Source organism: Leucoraja erinacea, chromosome 14, assembly GCF_028641065.1.
Source record: "Leucoraja erinacea ecotype New England chromosome 14, Leri_hhj_1, whole genome shotgun sequence".
NCBI lineage: Eukaryota > Metazoa > Chordata > Chondrichthyes > Rajiformes > Rajidae > Leucoraja > Leucoraja erinaceus.
This window is the reverse complement of record NC_073390.1, coordinates 48,072,199-48,088,888: the sequence shown is the minus strand read 5'-3', so window position 1 is coordinate 48,088,888 and position 16,690 is coordinate 48,072,199. Positions and strand designations below refer to the sequence as shown.

Below are 16,690 nucleotides of genomic sequence, written 5' to 3'. Positions count from 1 at the left end.
ACTTCTGCAAAATCACTTCTTAGTAAGTATCATCATCTCGCAATTAGTCTTCTGCCTTTGTCCCATTCCGCCACTTTTTAAGCATTTCATCAGCTTCTCGTCTTCAGGGGTCTAGGCTGGCTGGTGAGGTCAATGTGAGAACCTTAGGCCTCCCTCAGCTGGACAATGGGGCAGGTGAGTAGGTGAGCAGGAACGGTGGCACAGCGGTGTGGTTGCTGCCTTACAGCGCCGGGGACCCGGGTTCAATCCTGAGCTCCATGTTCTCCCCGTGACCTGCCTGGGTTTCCTCCAGGAGCTCTGTTTTCCTCCCACACTCCAAAGACATACAGGTATGTAGGTTCTTGAAAACTCCACACAGACAGCACCTGTAGTCAGCATCAAACTCTGTCTCTAGCACTGTAAGGCAGCAACTCTACCGCTGTACCACTGTGCTGCCTTATGCCCCTGTCCCACTTAGGAAACCTGAACGGAAACCTCTGGAGACTTTGCGCCCCACCCAAGGTTTCCATGCGGTTCCCAGAGGTTGCAGGTGGTTGCCGGAGCTTGCAGGTAGTGGAAGCAGGTAGGGAGACTGACAAAAACCTCCGGGAACCGCACGGAAACCTTGGGTGGGGCGCAAAGTCTCCAGAGGTTTCCGTTCAGGTTTCCTAAGTGGGACAGGGGAATAATGAACACTGATCTATTCAGTAGTTGTACTTCTTCTACAACCATTTCCTTCAATCATTCTCCTCCCACCGTGACCAGCTGAGACAACCACGGTGCTATTGTCTTGACATTAGCTGCATTCCAGCAGTGTGTTAGTTTTTCAACTTTTCTTTTTTTTGTGTGTGTTTTAAAGTGTGTTTTCAATGTCTCTCTATGTGTCTTGTGTGGGGGGTGATGTGGGGGGGTAAGGGGGAAACCGCTTCGGTCGCCTCCTCCACGGAGACCTAATATCGAGGATCGGGCGGCCTTTCCCGGAGAAGCGCCCGGGGCTCCAGCAGTGGGCGCAGCATGGACTCTCGTCATGGAGTGGGCTAGCCCTCGCCAGAGGGGAGAGCTCCAGCTAGCGCGGTGTCTGTAGCCTGGGATCCCTCGTTGGGGACCCAGGAGGAGAAGAAGCTCCCACCGCCGGCCTGCGGCCAACTTCTACAGCGGGCGCGGTGGGGAATTACCATCAGGAGCGGGGGTCCCTCGCCGGGGACCCTTGGAGAGGAGCTCTGACCGCCGGCCCTGCCGTCTGCGGTGCTTCTGGCTGCGGCATGGTGGGAACTTTAAATCTTCGACCGCCGGCCTGCGGCCTACACCAACCTGAAGCCGCGGTCTCCGGTGGGGAAGCAACGATTCAGGACTTACCTGGACTTTATCTGGACTTTACCTTGTCTGAACTTGTGGACGCCCGCAGCGGCGGCTGAGAAGGGTTGAGGTCCCGAACACGGGGGGAAATGGAGGAGGTCTGGCCAAATTTTGTGCCTTCCACCACAGTGATGAGTGCTGTGGTGGATGTTTGTGTTAAACATTTTTATTGTGTTTTTGTGTGTTCTTTTTCATTGCTGCTGGCAAATTCATTTCACTTGCACTTTATGTGCAAGTGACGAATAAAAACTGATATTGATATTGATTGACCCTGTTCCCTCACCCAGTCGGAACCAAATACTGCTGAAACATCCAGCCTTGCTTCTCCAGACATCTCCAGACAGGGCACAAACACTCTGTGACCTACTGAGTGAAGCAACCCCTTCACTATTAATCTCCAGACCAGATCGAAAACCTGTCCCCTCTGCTGAACTGTGTCGTTGGACACCTCCGAACATGTACATTCCCAAGCTTATCCTGAACGCAGTGAAGTCAACCACTATTCCTACTCCAAAACTAACACAGGGTGTGTATCCCATAGGTTTGAGATGCCACCAATTATTAGAGTAACTTGCACAGTTATGCCCCTGTCCCACTTAGGAAACCTGAACGGAAACTTCTGGAGACTTTGCGTCCCACCCAAGGTTTCCGTGTAGTGGGGTTCCCGGAGGTTTTTGTCAGTCTCCCTACATTCTTCCACTACCTGCAACCTCCGGCAACCACCTGCAACCTCCGGGAACCGCACAGAAACCTTGGGCGGGGCGCAAAGTCTCCAGAGGTTTCCATTCAGGTTTTCTAAGTGGGACAGGGGCCATAACTATAAATGAAATTTAAAAGCAAAAGCACTCATCAGTAACCCAACATTCAGCTTTTTCCCTTGTATCAACTATGAGCGGTCTGTCACATCATATTTCATTTTTCTTTCAGTTCTCATTTTCATTCTCCATTTTTCTTTAAATAAACTTACTCGTTTACGACAGCTTTGTGCCCTCGATGCATCTGCTCACTCTCCAAATCAATCCTTGTTTATTTATACTGGATCATCGTCACTTCCAAACCCATCCTTATCTCGAGTTTATTAACTGTTGAAACAGTACTCTGGACTCCTGGAGTACATTCACATGCTAACAAAACACTTCTCAACGTTGCAGAGCAAACTAACGAAATTCAATCTACAAAGAGCCAGACCTCAAAAATGACCTCAATAAATCTCCAACTAACTGCTGGTTAATGGACAAACCTTGGCCAAAACGAGGACATTCTTGAGCTGTGTTTCCAGTAGTTGGTATTTTCAGGGGAGGAGGGAATGTCCTAAAAGTTTAATTCTCAGAAAATGGAAATAGAATATGAGACCAATTGGGGGAAAAAAATTAACTTTTCTTTCCGATCCCATCTCTTATTGAATGGTGGAGCAGTTGACCAACCTATTCCTACTCCTAATTCAAATTGTTGTTATAGCCCTGTCCCACTGTACGAGTTCATTCAAGAGCTCTCCCGAGTTAAAAAAAAAATCAAATGTGTGGAAGCACGTATAATGTATGTAGCGGGTACGTCGGAGCTCGGGGACGTCTCTTAGCGGCTCGTAACGCTAACGGCAGGTACTCGGGAAACGCGGTAAGCTCGGGAACACTCGCGAAGATTTTTCAACATGTCGAAAAATGTCCACGAGAGCCCCGAGTACCTACGAGCGGCCATTACCGTAAATCTTCAAGTTCGAATCAGGACAAACTCGGGAGAACTCTTGAATGAACTCGTACTTTTTTTGTGGTTTATTATGGGTTTTACAGAGGTAGTATGTTTACATATCTTTGTGCTGCTACAAGTAAGAATTTAATTGTTTCGTTTCAGAACATATGATAATAAAACACTCTTGACTCCAACAATAGGATGTCTGTGTGAAGAAAGAAAGAACATAGTAACATAGAAACATAGAAAATAGGTGCAAGAGTAGGCCATTCATCCCTTCGAGCCTGCACCGCCATACAATATGATCATGGCTGATCATCCAACTCAGTATCCCATCCCTGCCTTCTCTCCATACCCCCGGATCTCTTTAGCCACAAGGGCCACATCTAACTCCCTCTTAAATATATCCATTGAACTGGCCTCAACTACCTTCTGTGGCAGAGAATTCCACAGATTCACCACTCTCTGTGTAAAAAATGATTTCCTCATCTCAGTCCTAAAAGTCTTCCCTCTTATCCTTAAACTGTGACCCCTAGTTCTGGACTTCCCCAACATCGGGAATAATCTTCCTGCATCTAGCCTGTCCAACCCCTTGAGAATGTTGTAAGTTTCTATAAGAGTACTATGGTACTTGCAATTCTTAGTTAATGTGGCTGACTCCTACCTCTCTTTGTACTCGGGTTTCAGGAGGACGTGGATAGGTGACCCTTCCTGAAGCATTGCCTATCCATGTTCTGCCGAGATGCTGCTGGACCCGCTGAGTAACTCCAGCATTTTGTGTTTTATTCACAATTCCAACATCTGCAGTTCCTCAATTAAGTGAGCTATATAACTATGCGTTGCAGAGGCAAGAGATATTTGATTGAAGTTTTGAAACAATCACGTGGACTAATTATTTCAGCTAAATAGGTTTGGCCTCTGAAACTAGCTGGAGGAGGTTTCATCTCATGCAGATAATGTGATTTATCTCCTTCAACCTCCTACAGTGGAATCAGAAATAATTTGTTCTGGTTTTCTCACAATCTCGCAAGTACAATAACTGCATTTTTTTGTTCTCTGCCCTTTCTCTCCTAAGATTACATGTCTCCAGCTAGGCAGAGAATAAAAATGCATTGGGTCTCATCTAGGCTGAGCAGAGCCACTTTTTAAACCTAATGCAGTTATTGCACCTTTCCTTCACAGGTAGAATTACAACTAACTGACGTTTTAAATGTTATGTCGACTATTTTAAAGACTCCGTATGATTCTAATGCAGTCATCGTATTACGGTACTGTATATTTGAAATATGAAATACTGCAAAATTCTAGACTGACTGCCCTCATCACCACCCAGTTAAAACAACCATTATCCTTCTAAATTAATACCTTGGGAATCTTGCTCATTTTTGAAGCATTCAAATATGAATGAAAGCTAGGCAGACTGCGTGATCAGCTGGTCAGACTGGGAGCTGGGGTTTAACTGATTGCATCTGCGGGGGTTTGTTAAAAGCATTGAAATCTACAGATGCTTGGCAATCATTGTCTTGCGTTATAAACATTCCTTTCTCAGACATTGACTTGACATGCGGATTAATAATATGTATGTCATAAAGTTAACAGCACTACATTTTTTCCTTCAATAAATTCACTTTCTGCCACTCAAGCAGACCCAAGCCACTCCATTCAGCTCATTCATCGACAGAGTGCTCTTAGTTCCCTATTTTCTTACTTCACAATTTGGAACTGTTTCAAAGGTGCTCAGGGCACCACAGTCAATTAATCCATAACACGGTTCCTTATTCATGTCCACAACTTGCTGTTTAACCTTGATGACCATTGCAGCCTATTCAGAAATGATGCAGGTAGCTTTTGTTACATTTCAGAAAGATTTAGATAGGTACATGGAAAAGACAGGTTTAGAGGGATATGGGCCAAACGCAGGTGGGTGAGACTAGTATAGATGGGACATTTGGCCAGTGTGGGCAAGTTGGGCCTGTTTCAACTCTGTAGGACTCTATGACTGTGATTATTTCTGTGGATATAGCAAATCCCATCCCTCATCCCGGAGAAGATGTTATATGGTCTGTCTGCTTGGACTGTTCCAGTCCATTTAGTGAAGATGCTTCACGGATAGTGTTAGTTTTACTGCCTCTGTATTTAACTAAAATGTTTCTACTCCTTAATTTCCCCAATATCCGTTATACATTAAAGATACCCTTACTTCTGTTGATAACCTAGCACAGAATAAGGCGTTCATCTTTATGCCACTCCATTCCATCCATTTAGCCAATTAATCTTCATAGCTCCCCATTACCTGGCTGCATTATTGGCCATTATTATGTGAAAGTAGATTAACTTTTATTTTAAAACATGCTATGATGAAATCATAGTCCCAATCCATTTTTTTTCTAACACAAAGAAGATCTGGACATTTATTTAAACAGTAATATCTTAAAATGTATCTATGTAAAATGTATCTATGTTTTTAACTTGTTGGACTTTAAATTTTACATCAATGCAAGTAGAACAATTATGGTTCATTTCAGATGGATTTTTATATAATTTGAAAAGCAGTTGTAACATTAAACCCTTTAATTTAATTTGTTGAGGTATGTGACTTGGAACATTTTAAATTTTACTTTTTACATTAAGTTTCAGTAGAATAACTTGTTGCGTTACCTTAGATTTTGCAAATACCTTTCAGCAATCAATCAATGAATGCCAACTGGTATCAACGTTTAATTTTTGGTTGTATTGGCATGGAAGAACCGTTCAGGGAGAAAATGTAGCACTGGCATTATAAATCATGGGAGGAATAGCTCAGATAGGCACACAAAGTTTTTTGCCCTGGGTAGGGGAATTGAAGAAGGGTCTCGACCCGAAACATCATCCATTCCTTCTCTCCAGAGATGCTGCCTGTCCCGCTGAGCTACTCCAGCTTTTTGTGTCTATCTAGGGGAATTGAGAACCAGAGGGCATTGATTTAAGGGGAGGAGGGAAACATTTAATAGGAATCTGAGGGGTACCTTCTTCATGCAATGGGTGGTAGAGTTGTATGGAACGAGCTACCAGAAAAGGTTGTTGATGCAGGTACTAAAGCAATGTTTAAGAAAAATTTAGACAGGTACATGGATAGGACAGGTTTAGAGAAATATATGCCAAGTGCAGGCAGGTGGGACTAGTGTAGATGGAGCATGTGGGCCGGTGTGGACAAGTTGAGCCAAAGGGCCTGTTTCCACACTGTAAGACTCTATGACTATAATCAACTTTTTTTCATTTATTAATCAGGTTTAAATGAAGAGTTGGTCCAACTTCTACTCATCAGGGATGAGCTACACATGGAACAGGATGCCATGTTGGTGGACATAGAGGACCTTACCAGGTTAGTGCTCGGGCTGAAGATGAATGGCTGGCTTCCTTTTTCCTGCAATGGTTTCAAATGAACAGTCCTGTACTTCCCCTGTGGACCATATCGCATTTGGAACTTTTTTTTCCCCCTCCCTTACTGGATTTATATGTATTTTCCCTGAAACAATTTCATCCTGTTTTTAAAAAGCAAAAGGCAAGATACTCGGGCTAACCATAATTGTTAGAAATCTGTCATGAAAAAGAACTCCCTGCTGGATATTCACGGCAAGTATTTATACTGAAACAAAAACAAAAACTATATGATGAGTTTAGATTTACAACTGCGCTTTTTCTTTACGAAATGGAATACTTTCAAAATATCTTGAGGGATTTGTACAGAAACTATGAGACCCGTGCAACAAATTTTGTTAGGTAGATGGAGCTGTTGATTTTCCCTGAGAATCAAAATCAGATTTTATTTGCCAAGTATGTTTTGCAACATAGGAGGAATTTCACTGGCCAGGTCAGTCATACAATTAAAAGCAACAGATCACTCAAAAACACATTATAACATGAACATCCACCACAGTGATTCCTACACATTCCTCACTGTGATGGAAGGTGAAATAAAGTTCAAGTCCTTCCTTTTCTTCCTCGGTCGGGGGCCTCGAGCCCCCGTTGATGGGACGATCTTGACTCCCGTAGCCGGCTGCGTTTGGGCCCTCCATGTCGAGGCGATCTACTCCAGCAACGGGGAGGATGTCAGCTCCCCCTGGAAGATCGAACCTCGCGTCGGGGCTGGTCGAACCTTCTACGGCGTTGGAGCTCCCGACTAGCCTCTCCCGAGACTGCGAGCCCTTGATGGTAAGTCGTCAGGCCGCGGTGGGAGCGATCCCAGGCAAGGGATCCGCTCCAATGTTAAGTCCGCGCCCCGCTCTGGGGCTGACAACAGTCCGAGGAGGCCTCCAGCTCCAGCGATGTTAGGCTGCAGAGCCCGGAGAATGTGATCCAAAAATTGATCACATCTCCGGAAGGTAAGAACTTGAAAAAAAATTCCCTTCACCTCCCCCCAAAAAAAAACAAACTGAAGAACATAAAAACAAACTTTAAACAGACGCTAAAAATAACAAATTGGTAAAAAAACAAACAGACTGCCGGCAGGGCTGCCATCTCTCCGGCGCCCCTGGTGGTCTTTGTAGGCATTTGACTCGGTGGGGGGGGTTAGCCAGTTCACTACTGGGCAATATAGGGGCAAGGAACTGCAGGTGCTGGTTTACAAAAAAATGACACAAAGTCACCAATCCATGTTCTCCAGAGGCCTGGACCCAATAAGTGTACTCCAGCTGTGTATCTTGTCCTCCACTAGGCAATATTGATCTTGGGTATTATCAGGTAACACACACATGCATGTTTGGTTTTGGAACCACAATTGGCTGGAGCTGAACCAGGATCTGACCCCAGTGTTCACCCAAACCATGGCTTATCTGAAATTCACACTGGTGAGCTGCCAGTTGAGTCTCTACACTGAGGTGCATCTAGCTAACTTAACCATATCCACTCTGTGAAGATGTTGCCAAGACTCAAGGGCCCAAGGTATTGGGAGAGGTTGAGCTGGCAAAGAGTTCATTCCTCGACGTGCAGGAGGATATAAGATGATGAGAGGAGTAGTTTGGATAAATGCACACTTTTACCCAGAGCAGGGGAATCAAGAACCATGGGACATAAGTTTCTGGTGAGGGGGGAAAGATAGGAACCTGAGGGACAACTTTGCACCACAAAGGCTGAAGCATTCCAACCTGTGGACAATCACAGCTTCCAAATGTAGACTACCTTGTACTGCTGATAGTTGGACAGTGCGATATTTTATTTGCTTTGTTGGTAGGGAATTGAAGAATGTAGGTGAACAGAGGGATCTGGGAATAACTGTGCACAGTTCCCTGAAAGTGGAATCTCATGTAGATAGGGTGGTAAAGAAAGCTTTTGGTGTGCTGGCCTTTATAAATCAGAGCACTGAGTATAGAAGTTGGGATATAATGTTAAAATTGTACAAGGCATTGGTGAGGCCAATTCTGGAGTATGGTGTACAGTTTTGGTCGCCTAATTATAGGAAGGATGTCAACAAAATAGAGAGAGTACAGAGGAGATTTACTAGAATGTTGCCTGGGTTTCAGCAACTAAGTTACAGAGAAAGGTTGAACAAGTTAGGGCTTTATTCTTTGGAGCGCAGAACGTTAAGGGGGGACTTGATAGAGGTTTTTAAAATGATGAGAGGGATAGACAGAGTTGACGTGGAAAAGCTTTTCCCACTGAGAGTAGGGAAGATTCAAACAAGGGGACATGACATGAGAATTAAGGGACTGAAGTTTAGGGGTAACATGAGGGGGAACTTCTTTACTCATGGTGGCTGTGTGGAATGAGCTTCTAGTGGAAGTGGTGGAGGCAGGTTCGTTTTTTATCATTTAAAAATAAATTGGATAGTTATATGGATGGGAAGGGAATGGAGGGTTATGGTCTGAGGCAGGTATATGGGACTAGGGGAGATTATGTGTTCGGCACGGACTAGAAGGGTCGAGATGGCCTGTTTCCGTGCTGTAATTGTTATATGGTTATGTGGGACATGTTGGTCGGTGTGGGCAAGTTGGGCGGGTGGGCCCGTTTCCACACTGCGTGACTCTATGACCCTATATGGTCACATTCCAAGTGGCCAAGTTACACCGTGCTAGTTTGTATTTGCAGAACATTAAAAAGGGCAGCCAGCATGTGGCTTGCAGCAAACTTTATATTTAAAATACCTAATACAGTAAAACTCCTTCTACCCAATCATTCGGAAATCACAGTAATTCAGTATCGGGTTCGCTCACAGAGGGCCCAGTTCCCATGCTCTTTTAAAACTTAATGGGTTCACTGTAAAACTAATTATATTTCCTCATGAAATCTAGAATAAAAGTTGTTTAAAAAAGAAGTTAATTGGAATCGCGTCGAATTGAGTGAGAAATCTGCCATTCCACTGACCAAAGTCCGAGCAGGCCAGATTGACAGATTTAACCCCATATCATCTTGTTGGGGATTGTTTTACTAAGCCACTTTCCACCAGTGCTGCAAAGCTAACCAAATAGGCTGGCCCATGTGTGGTATCAGACCACCTATGTGTGCTTAGCTCCAAGTGTTTGACCTTGACTTGGCCAGTGAAAGATTGTTAATCTTGATCAAGGAGCCAAACTATGAGATCATCTGGTGACATTTTCTTCCATCTCTCCCTTACTAACTCTGACATTGTGTCCTGTCCAGGCTTACAGCTTCAATCTTTCTCAGTGTACTGACTAGAAGTAAGAGCAGAGAGCCCAACGGACTGGCCCATAGAGTTATTGAGCTATACAGCATAGAAACCAGCACTGCCGTCTCTTAAATGCCACTATCATATCTGCCCCCACCACCATCTCGGACAAAGCGTGGCGAGCACTCACTGCCCTCTGTGTAAAAATATCTTGCCAATCTTTAACTGCTGATCTTCACCATGTCCAGGGATCAGCAAAGAAAACTGTTAATTATTCCAGGTTCTGAACCTTATGAAACTGGAGGCCTTTTCTGAATCAAGTGCAGTGGCGTTTCGAGTCAAGACCGTTCTTCAGACTCAGTCAGGAGAGAAGGAAACAGGAGATAGAACAAAAGAATATACCTTTTCATATCTCTCGTTTCCCTCTCCCCTGACTCTCAGTCTATAGAAGGGTCACCTATTCCTTTTCTCCAGAGATCCCGCCTGACCCGCTGAGTTACTCCAGCTTTTTGTGTCTATCTTTGGTGAAAACCAGCACCATCAAAACCAGTCAGGTTCCTTACTGTTTCACCTAAAGATTCACCACCCCGCAGTAGACTGACTTTGCTCACATTCAATCCTCTGACAGCCATCAGAAGCACTAGCTGAAACTTTCCAGCCTTTGGACTCTACCAGAAGCCTTTCAAAAAGAACACCTCAAAGTGCACAACGTTCCCAAGCCATGACGTAACGTTGACAAAACCTTTGACTTCTCTTTTCCTTTCTCCAGGCATGCCGAAAGTCAGCAAAAGCACATGGCAGAGAAAACAACAACCAAGTGAAACTGAGACGCCTCCAACAAGCAGCGAGGCTGGAGAGAAAAAAAAGCTCGATTTTACTTTGCTTCTGTGGTTGTATAACGCTGATGCTCAAAATGGTGCACTTCCAGAAAATCAGTGTTAGTCATTGGTACTGTTTGAAGCTTTATGTCCAGTGATTGGCCTATGCTTCCTGTATAATTTATTTTAATATAATTACATTTGTCACAGAGTTGTATCAGGCATTTCAGTAAAATGTTGGTAACGGATATGCAAAACTAGTAATACAGCAGGATTGGAAGATATATAAAGTAGTTAAGAGCTGCTAACTTCTGACTCCTTGGATTTTAGTTAAACAGTATTTTACCATGGGCCTCTTTTTATTCTTCACAGATTGTAGTTTTAAACAAATAAACTTTATTTAAAGGTGCTATTAAAGTCAAAGATTACATGCCTGCCTTGTAGTGAAGTTGTAGCTATTGGTGATTAGATCACAAACAGGTTTCCAACATTTTGTAAATGTTGATTACCTGATAACCATTTTAAAGTGTGTTAATATAATTTCAGTCAACTGGATTCAGAAATGTTATCTGGAAATGTTATGTACAAATATGTAAAATAAAAAAATAAAATTTGTTTCCTATGATATACTTAAATTAATCTTGCTCCATATTCTGTGAAGAGATCTATAATCTCAAGGTTAATGATAATTGTTAAAATAGGGAGAAATAATATAAAAGCCCATTTCAGTTCATTTTGATTTGTAACAATTATAATTGGTTTTCTAAGAATAGATTATTATATTGATCTTGCAACACAGAGGTGTAGAGACAGCACGCTGATTACTAAACAAGCAGATAGTCTGTCCATCAGCATTAGAATAGAACGTCAGAATTGTGATTGCCTATTCTATTCCTCATTAGTTCATGTTCAAGGTGCAGCCATTCGGCCCATCAAGTTACTCCACCATTCAATCAAGGCTGAACTATCTTTTACTCTCAACCCCATTCTGCTGCCTTCTTCCCTTAACCCGTAACACCCACACTAATCAAAGTGGGGGTGTCAGGAGGTTGCTGCTCAGCCTCTCAAATCCCTACTACCTCTTTGTAGAGTGATCGATTCAGCCCATTCCCCTGCTTTCACCATAGCCTTGCAAATTATTTCTCCTCAAATGTCTGTAGTACTCTCTTTGAAAGGCTTAAGGGCCTGTCCCACTTGGGCGTCATTTGCGCATCTTGCAGATGGCGCGCGAAGATTTTGTACATCCCAAAATCCTGGGGTGCCGCATGTGACCGCACGTCATTGCCTACATCATCACGCACCATGCGCGTGTAATATGCACCATACGTGCACGTAGTGACGTGTAAATGACGCCCAAGTGGGACAGGCCCTTTAGTTTCCATCATCATTCCAGGTCACGACCATATTCTGCACAACACGTCCCGGGGAACCGCGCGGACCCGATCCACCCTCCGATGACCAGAACGACGACCGAAGACCGGAACGTGCCCCGGTAGGCCCGACTCACCTCACAGGCCTCCCAGGGGACCGCCGTGAAGCCGGGCAGCGAGGCCTGTGTGGGCCGAAGGAGCCTCAGCAGTGTCGGCGATGGAGCTCGGCGGCAGCTGCAGGAAGCTCTAGTTTAGAATCCTCTGCCATGGGTATAAGTCCGTGTTTGTGTATTTGTTCCAGTGAAGGTGCTGTGCACACGGCTGCCAACGAACAGTCGCTTGTCCTTTTCTTTTTGTTTTCATTTTAATTTCAAGTTTTTGTATACCTTGGGTGTTGAGACATCCGGGATGAATAAGGTTTAAACGTGTGGTATTTCTTTGTTGCGTGTTAACAGTCAGTCAGCGGAAAGACTATACATGATTACAATCGAGGCACCCATAGTGTATAGATACAGGATAAGGGGAATAACGAAGTGCAGAATAAAGTCCAGTAAATGATAGTCTGTGGGTCCTCCATAAGGTAGATAGTAGCTCAGGAATGCTCTCTAGTTGTTGATAGGATGGTTGAAAGGATCGAATATTAAAAAGACTTCAGTCTTACATTGTGGCCAGCAATTCTTTGTAATTATAAATGATACATTAAGAGAATGCACCACTAACAATGAACAAAACTACGCTGAGGGCATTACAAGGGCTTGTGTTAATGATTAACCATGTGAAACTTCCTAACTTCATCTACATGTCTCTCGATGGGTTTGACATTCAACATTGCCTTTATAGGTCAAAGGAGGGAAATCAATCATATGACCACTTAAATAGCAATTTACTAGAAATAATGTGACTACACATTAAAAACGGTCTACTGAAGTGACGCGGCGAGTCAGACTGGACGGGCAACGTTTCAGGGTGCGACCTTCGTGAGGCCACCGCAGCCGTTGGTTTTGGTAGCTGTGGTGCAGAAGACGGAAACCACCTCTGGTTTGTGACGGGGATGTCACAGTTGGAGGAGATACTGCACGGTGGCGCAGCGGTAGAGTTGCTTCCTTGCAGCGCCAGAGACCCAGGTTTGATCCTGATCTGGGCGCAGTCTGTACCTTTTCCCTGTGACCGCGTGGGTTTTCTCCGGGTGCTCCAGTTTCCTCCCACACTCCAAGGACTTGCAGGTTCGTAGGTTAATTGGCTTCGGTAAAAATTTCAAATTGTCCCTGGTGTTGGATAGTGCTGGTGTACGCTGGTCAGCGCACACTCGATGGGCCAAAGGGCCTGTTTCCACATGTATCTCTAAAGTCTAGACCCTGAAACAAGACTGTTTGCAGTGATCATGACCACTTCAGGTCCTTATCATGTGCTGATAATGAAAGATTACATTTAAGCCATTGGTTGATTCTGTATGTAACGGAAGCTTTTGCAGTCACAAAAGTTTGTGGTCAAGCATGTTAAACACACACCCGTCACTTGCTTTTACATTGCATGCATTTCAGTTAGCGCCCCACCATTCTGCCTCTGATGCCCCTGATGTTTGACCAGATTATCAGACCTGAATTTACTTGTCATTTGGATGAAAACCTCTAGCAACTCAGCTGCAAATGTTATGCAAAGGTTGAACATCCTGCCTACAGATGCACAGATCATCCACAGAGTTGTGGAGCTGAAACAGGAAGCAAAACTATCTAATGCAGAAGGATGTTACCAGATATACCACAAATCCATTGAGACTTAGTTGTGTATGAAAGAACTGCAGATGCTGGTTTAAATCGAAGGTAGACACAAAATGCTGGAGTAACTCAGTGGGGCAGGCAGCATCTCTGGAAGGAAGGAATGGGCCGAGACGTTTCGGGCCGAGACCCTTCTTCAGACTTAGTTGGGTATTTCTACAGTGAAGTGTTTCTCAAAATTGTTAAACAAAATAGTCGGCAAATCTTTTATGAAAGCATTTTCAGGCGCTCCATGCTGTTCAGGAGAACCTGGTGTTTTGCTGAATTTATCATGAATAAAATGGGTGGAAATTCATGAATAAAAACTATCCTTGGTGGCAAAGCTTTTTTACAATACAACGCAATCTGAGTCTTGGACTATAAATGGAGTTCCCTAGAACTTCTCACATACGTCACTTCCATTTGGACTATCATTGTGAATTTGACAGCAAATTCTGAAGAAGGTTCCCAACCCAAAATGTCACCTATTATTTTTTCCCCAGAGATGCTGCCTGACCTGTTGAATAAAGGGCCTGTCCCACCAGCATGCGACTGCATGCGGCAAGCACGACCAAACCGGAAGTGGGGGCAACGCGGAGGTCAAGTGATCCCCGGACAGGGCCGGTCCCACCAGCATGCGGCTGCATGCGGCAAGCGCGACCAAATCGGAAGCGGGGGCCGCGCGGAGGTCGAGTGAGTGACGTGAAGTTCGAGGGAAGTTCGCGCAAGACGTACGCCATCAAGACGCTGCGTACTGCATTGAGACGATGCGTATGCCCGTCGAGGCGGTGCATAGGCGCCATGGTGGCTACGGGCCGGCAGGCCGTTGCAGCGCGGATTTTTTGTGCACTCAGTTTTTCGGAGGCCTGGGTGATGTCGGGACCAGCTCCGCACAACTCCATACGGTTCTGACGATCGAAGTAGGACCGGCCCCACGAGGCCGTACGGCTCAAGTGACCACGTTAGGTCGCGCTTGCCGCATGCAGTTTTGTGTTTATCTTTAGTATAAAGCAGCATCTGCAGGTCCTCGTTTCAGCAAATCGAATGCTATTTTTTAAACAGTTTCCATTGAGGATGCAAGGGAAATTTCAATCCTCAATATTTAATTATTTTGGGTCAGTGAAAATCTGTAACAAGCCCAGTTTCAGTCTAAATGGGAAACACAAAGTGCTGGAGTAACTCAGCGGGCCAGGCAGCATCTCTGGAGGGCGCGGACAGGCAGTGTATCAGGTCGGGAACACTTCACACATGCCTGTCGCAGGGCCCCCAAACCAAAACGCCAGCTGCCCATGTCCTCCAGAGATGCTGTCTTGTCCCCTGAGTTACTCTAGCACTTTGTGGGGTTTTTGTGTAAACCAACACCTTGCGTCTCCAATGTTAACAAAGCTGGAACCAAGTATTTACAGGAACCTTGGGCTTCCAAAAATGGGTCACTCATTTCAACACGGCCTCGTATGTTTTCAAGAGGTTGGGAAACCCAGCAACTAAATGAAAACAGGAACCACTACAGTAACATAGAACAGTTATGCTACATATGCTGCATAGTTATGCCACAAAAAAACAGCTGGGATCAGGCAACTGAACCATCCTATTGCCAACTAGAGAGCAAACATGACCTACTGTCTACCTCATTGGAGACACTCGGACTATCTTTAATTGGACTTGACCTTGCACTAGATGTTATTCCCTTTATCATGTATCTGTACACTATGGACGGCTCGATTGTAATCATGTATAGTCTATTCGCTGACTGGATAGCACGCGAGAAAAAAAAGTTTTTACTGTCCCTCGGTATACGTCACAATGAACTAACCAAAACCATTTGTTTTTCTGCATTAACTGTGGCCAGGGGGAACCCATCCCTGCCTGGCAAACCAAACCTAGCCAACAACTGGAACCAAGTTGCTCCATATTGCTGGCAGGTGGAACTATCTCCTGCTACCTCTGCTCTCATCCCTGCTACCTCCTCCATCTCCATCAGCCACCGACACCACCAATGTCAACGTCATCCTGATAGTCCTCAAACCTCCCACTGAAGTCAATCACCCACTCTGACCCACACATCTCCTCAAGTTAACCACCACCCAATCAGCCTAGTCCCAATGAAGCCGTGCTTTATTAAGTGACAGTACACCTGGAGAAAGTTGAAAACTAGATCTCCACATATTTAGCGAAAAGATTACTTACGTTTCAAAAAATAAAATGTATTAATTACATCAGGTAATCAGACCCTTACACAGCTTAAGCAGCATATATGTTGATGATATGCCATAGACACTGAAGGTGAAGAACAACATGCAGACTTGCAACATTTTATCTAAAGCAACAGACACAGCAATTACAGTGATGGAAGGCAGCATTGGCAATGCTTTCACATGGCACTTGCTCACCAATAACCCGCTCACCGTTACTGCACCATTACCAAATTCCAGTGATGATGTAAAAAGTGACATCAAGGTTAAAACTGAAGCCAATGGGCATCAAAGGGAAAACATTGTGTGGTCATACTTTGCACAAAGGCAACAGACTATGGTTGCTGGAGGCCGATCACCCCTACGCCTGGACATCACTGCAGGGACCCCCTGGGCTGTGTTCCAGGCCAAGCTATTTACAGCTGCTTCTCAGAGCATTCAGTTTATCATTAGGTTTTAGTTTAGTTCGGAGAAACAGGCCTTTCGGCTCACCTAGACCATGCCAACCAGCGATCCCCAGACAGTAGCACTGTCCTACACATCCTACACACTAGGGGACAATTTCCAATATTTACCAAATGCAATTAACCTACAAACCTGTACCTTGTTGCAGTGTGGCAGGTAACCAGAGCACCCGGGGAAAACCCGTGCAGTCCCAGGGAGAACGTACAAACTCCATACAGACAGCACCCGTAGTCAGGATCGAACCCGGGTCTCTGGCGCCGCAAGACAGCAACTCTACCGCTGCGCCACCGTGCTGCAATGGGGATGTACGTTCATCGTTGCGTCAAGCTCAAATGCATTCACCGGTCCTCAGCAACTGAAACAGTGCATGGTGGCATGCTGCAGGAATTGGACAACGCTCATGCATGAGCTCGTGAATGGCTTCAGACACGTGGAATCACAACTGGCTGTAAGTCGCCTCAAGTACCAT

The 16,690-nt window shown here is 44.9% G+C and overlaps 1 protein-coding gene across 9 annotated transcripts in view; it reads left to right on the top strand.

Moving 5' to 3' along the window:
* schip1 (schwannomin interacting protein 1) overlaps positions 1–11,075 on the top strand; it is a 582,838-nt gene extending 571,763 nt beyond the window's left edge. For all 9 annotated transcript variants that reach the window (XM_055646367.1, XM_055646369.1, XM_055646372.1 and 6 more), the window contains 2 exons: positions 6,289–6,382; positions 10,392–11,075. In XM_055646367.1, coding sequence (XP_055502342.1) covers positions 6,289–6,382; positions 10,392–10,443 — 146 coding nt within the window. In that variant the 3' untranslated portion in view covers positions 10,444–11,075. The remainder of the gene's footprint in view (positions 1–6,288; positions 6,383–10,391) is intronic.
* The last annotated feature ends 5,615 nt before the right edge of the window (positions 11,076–16,690 follow it).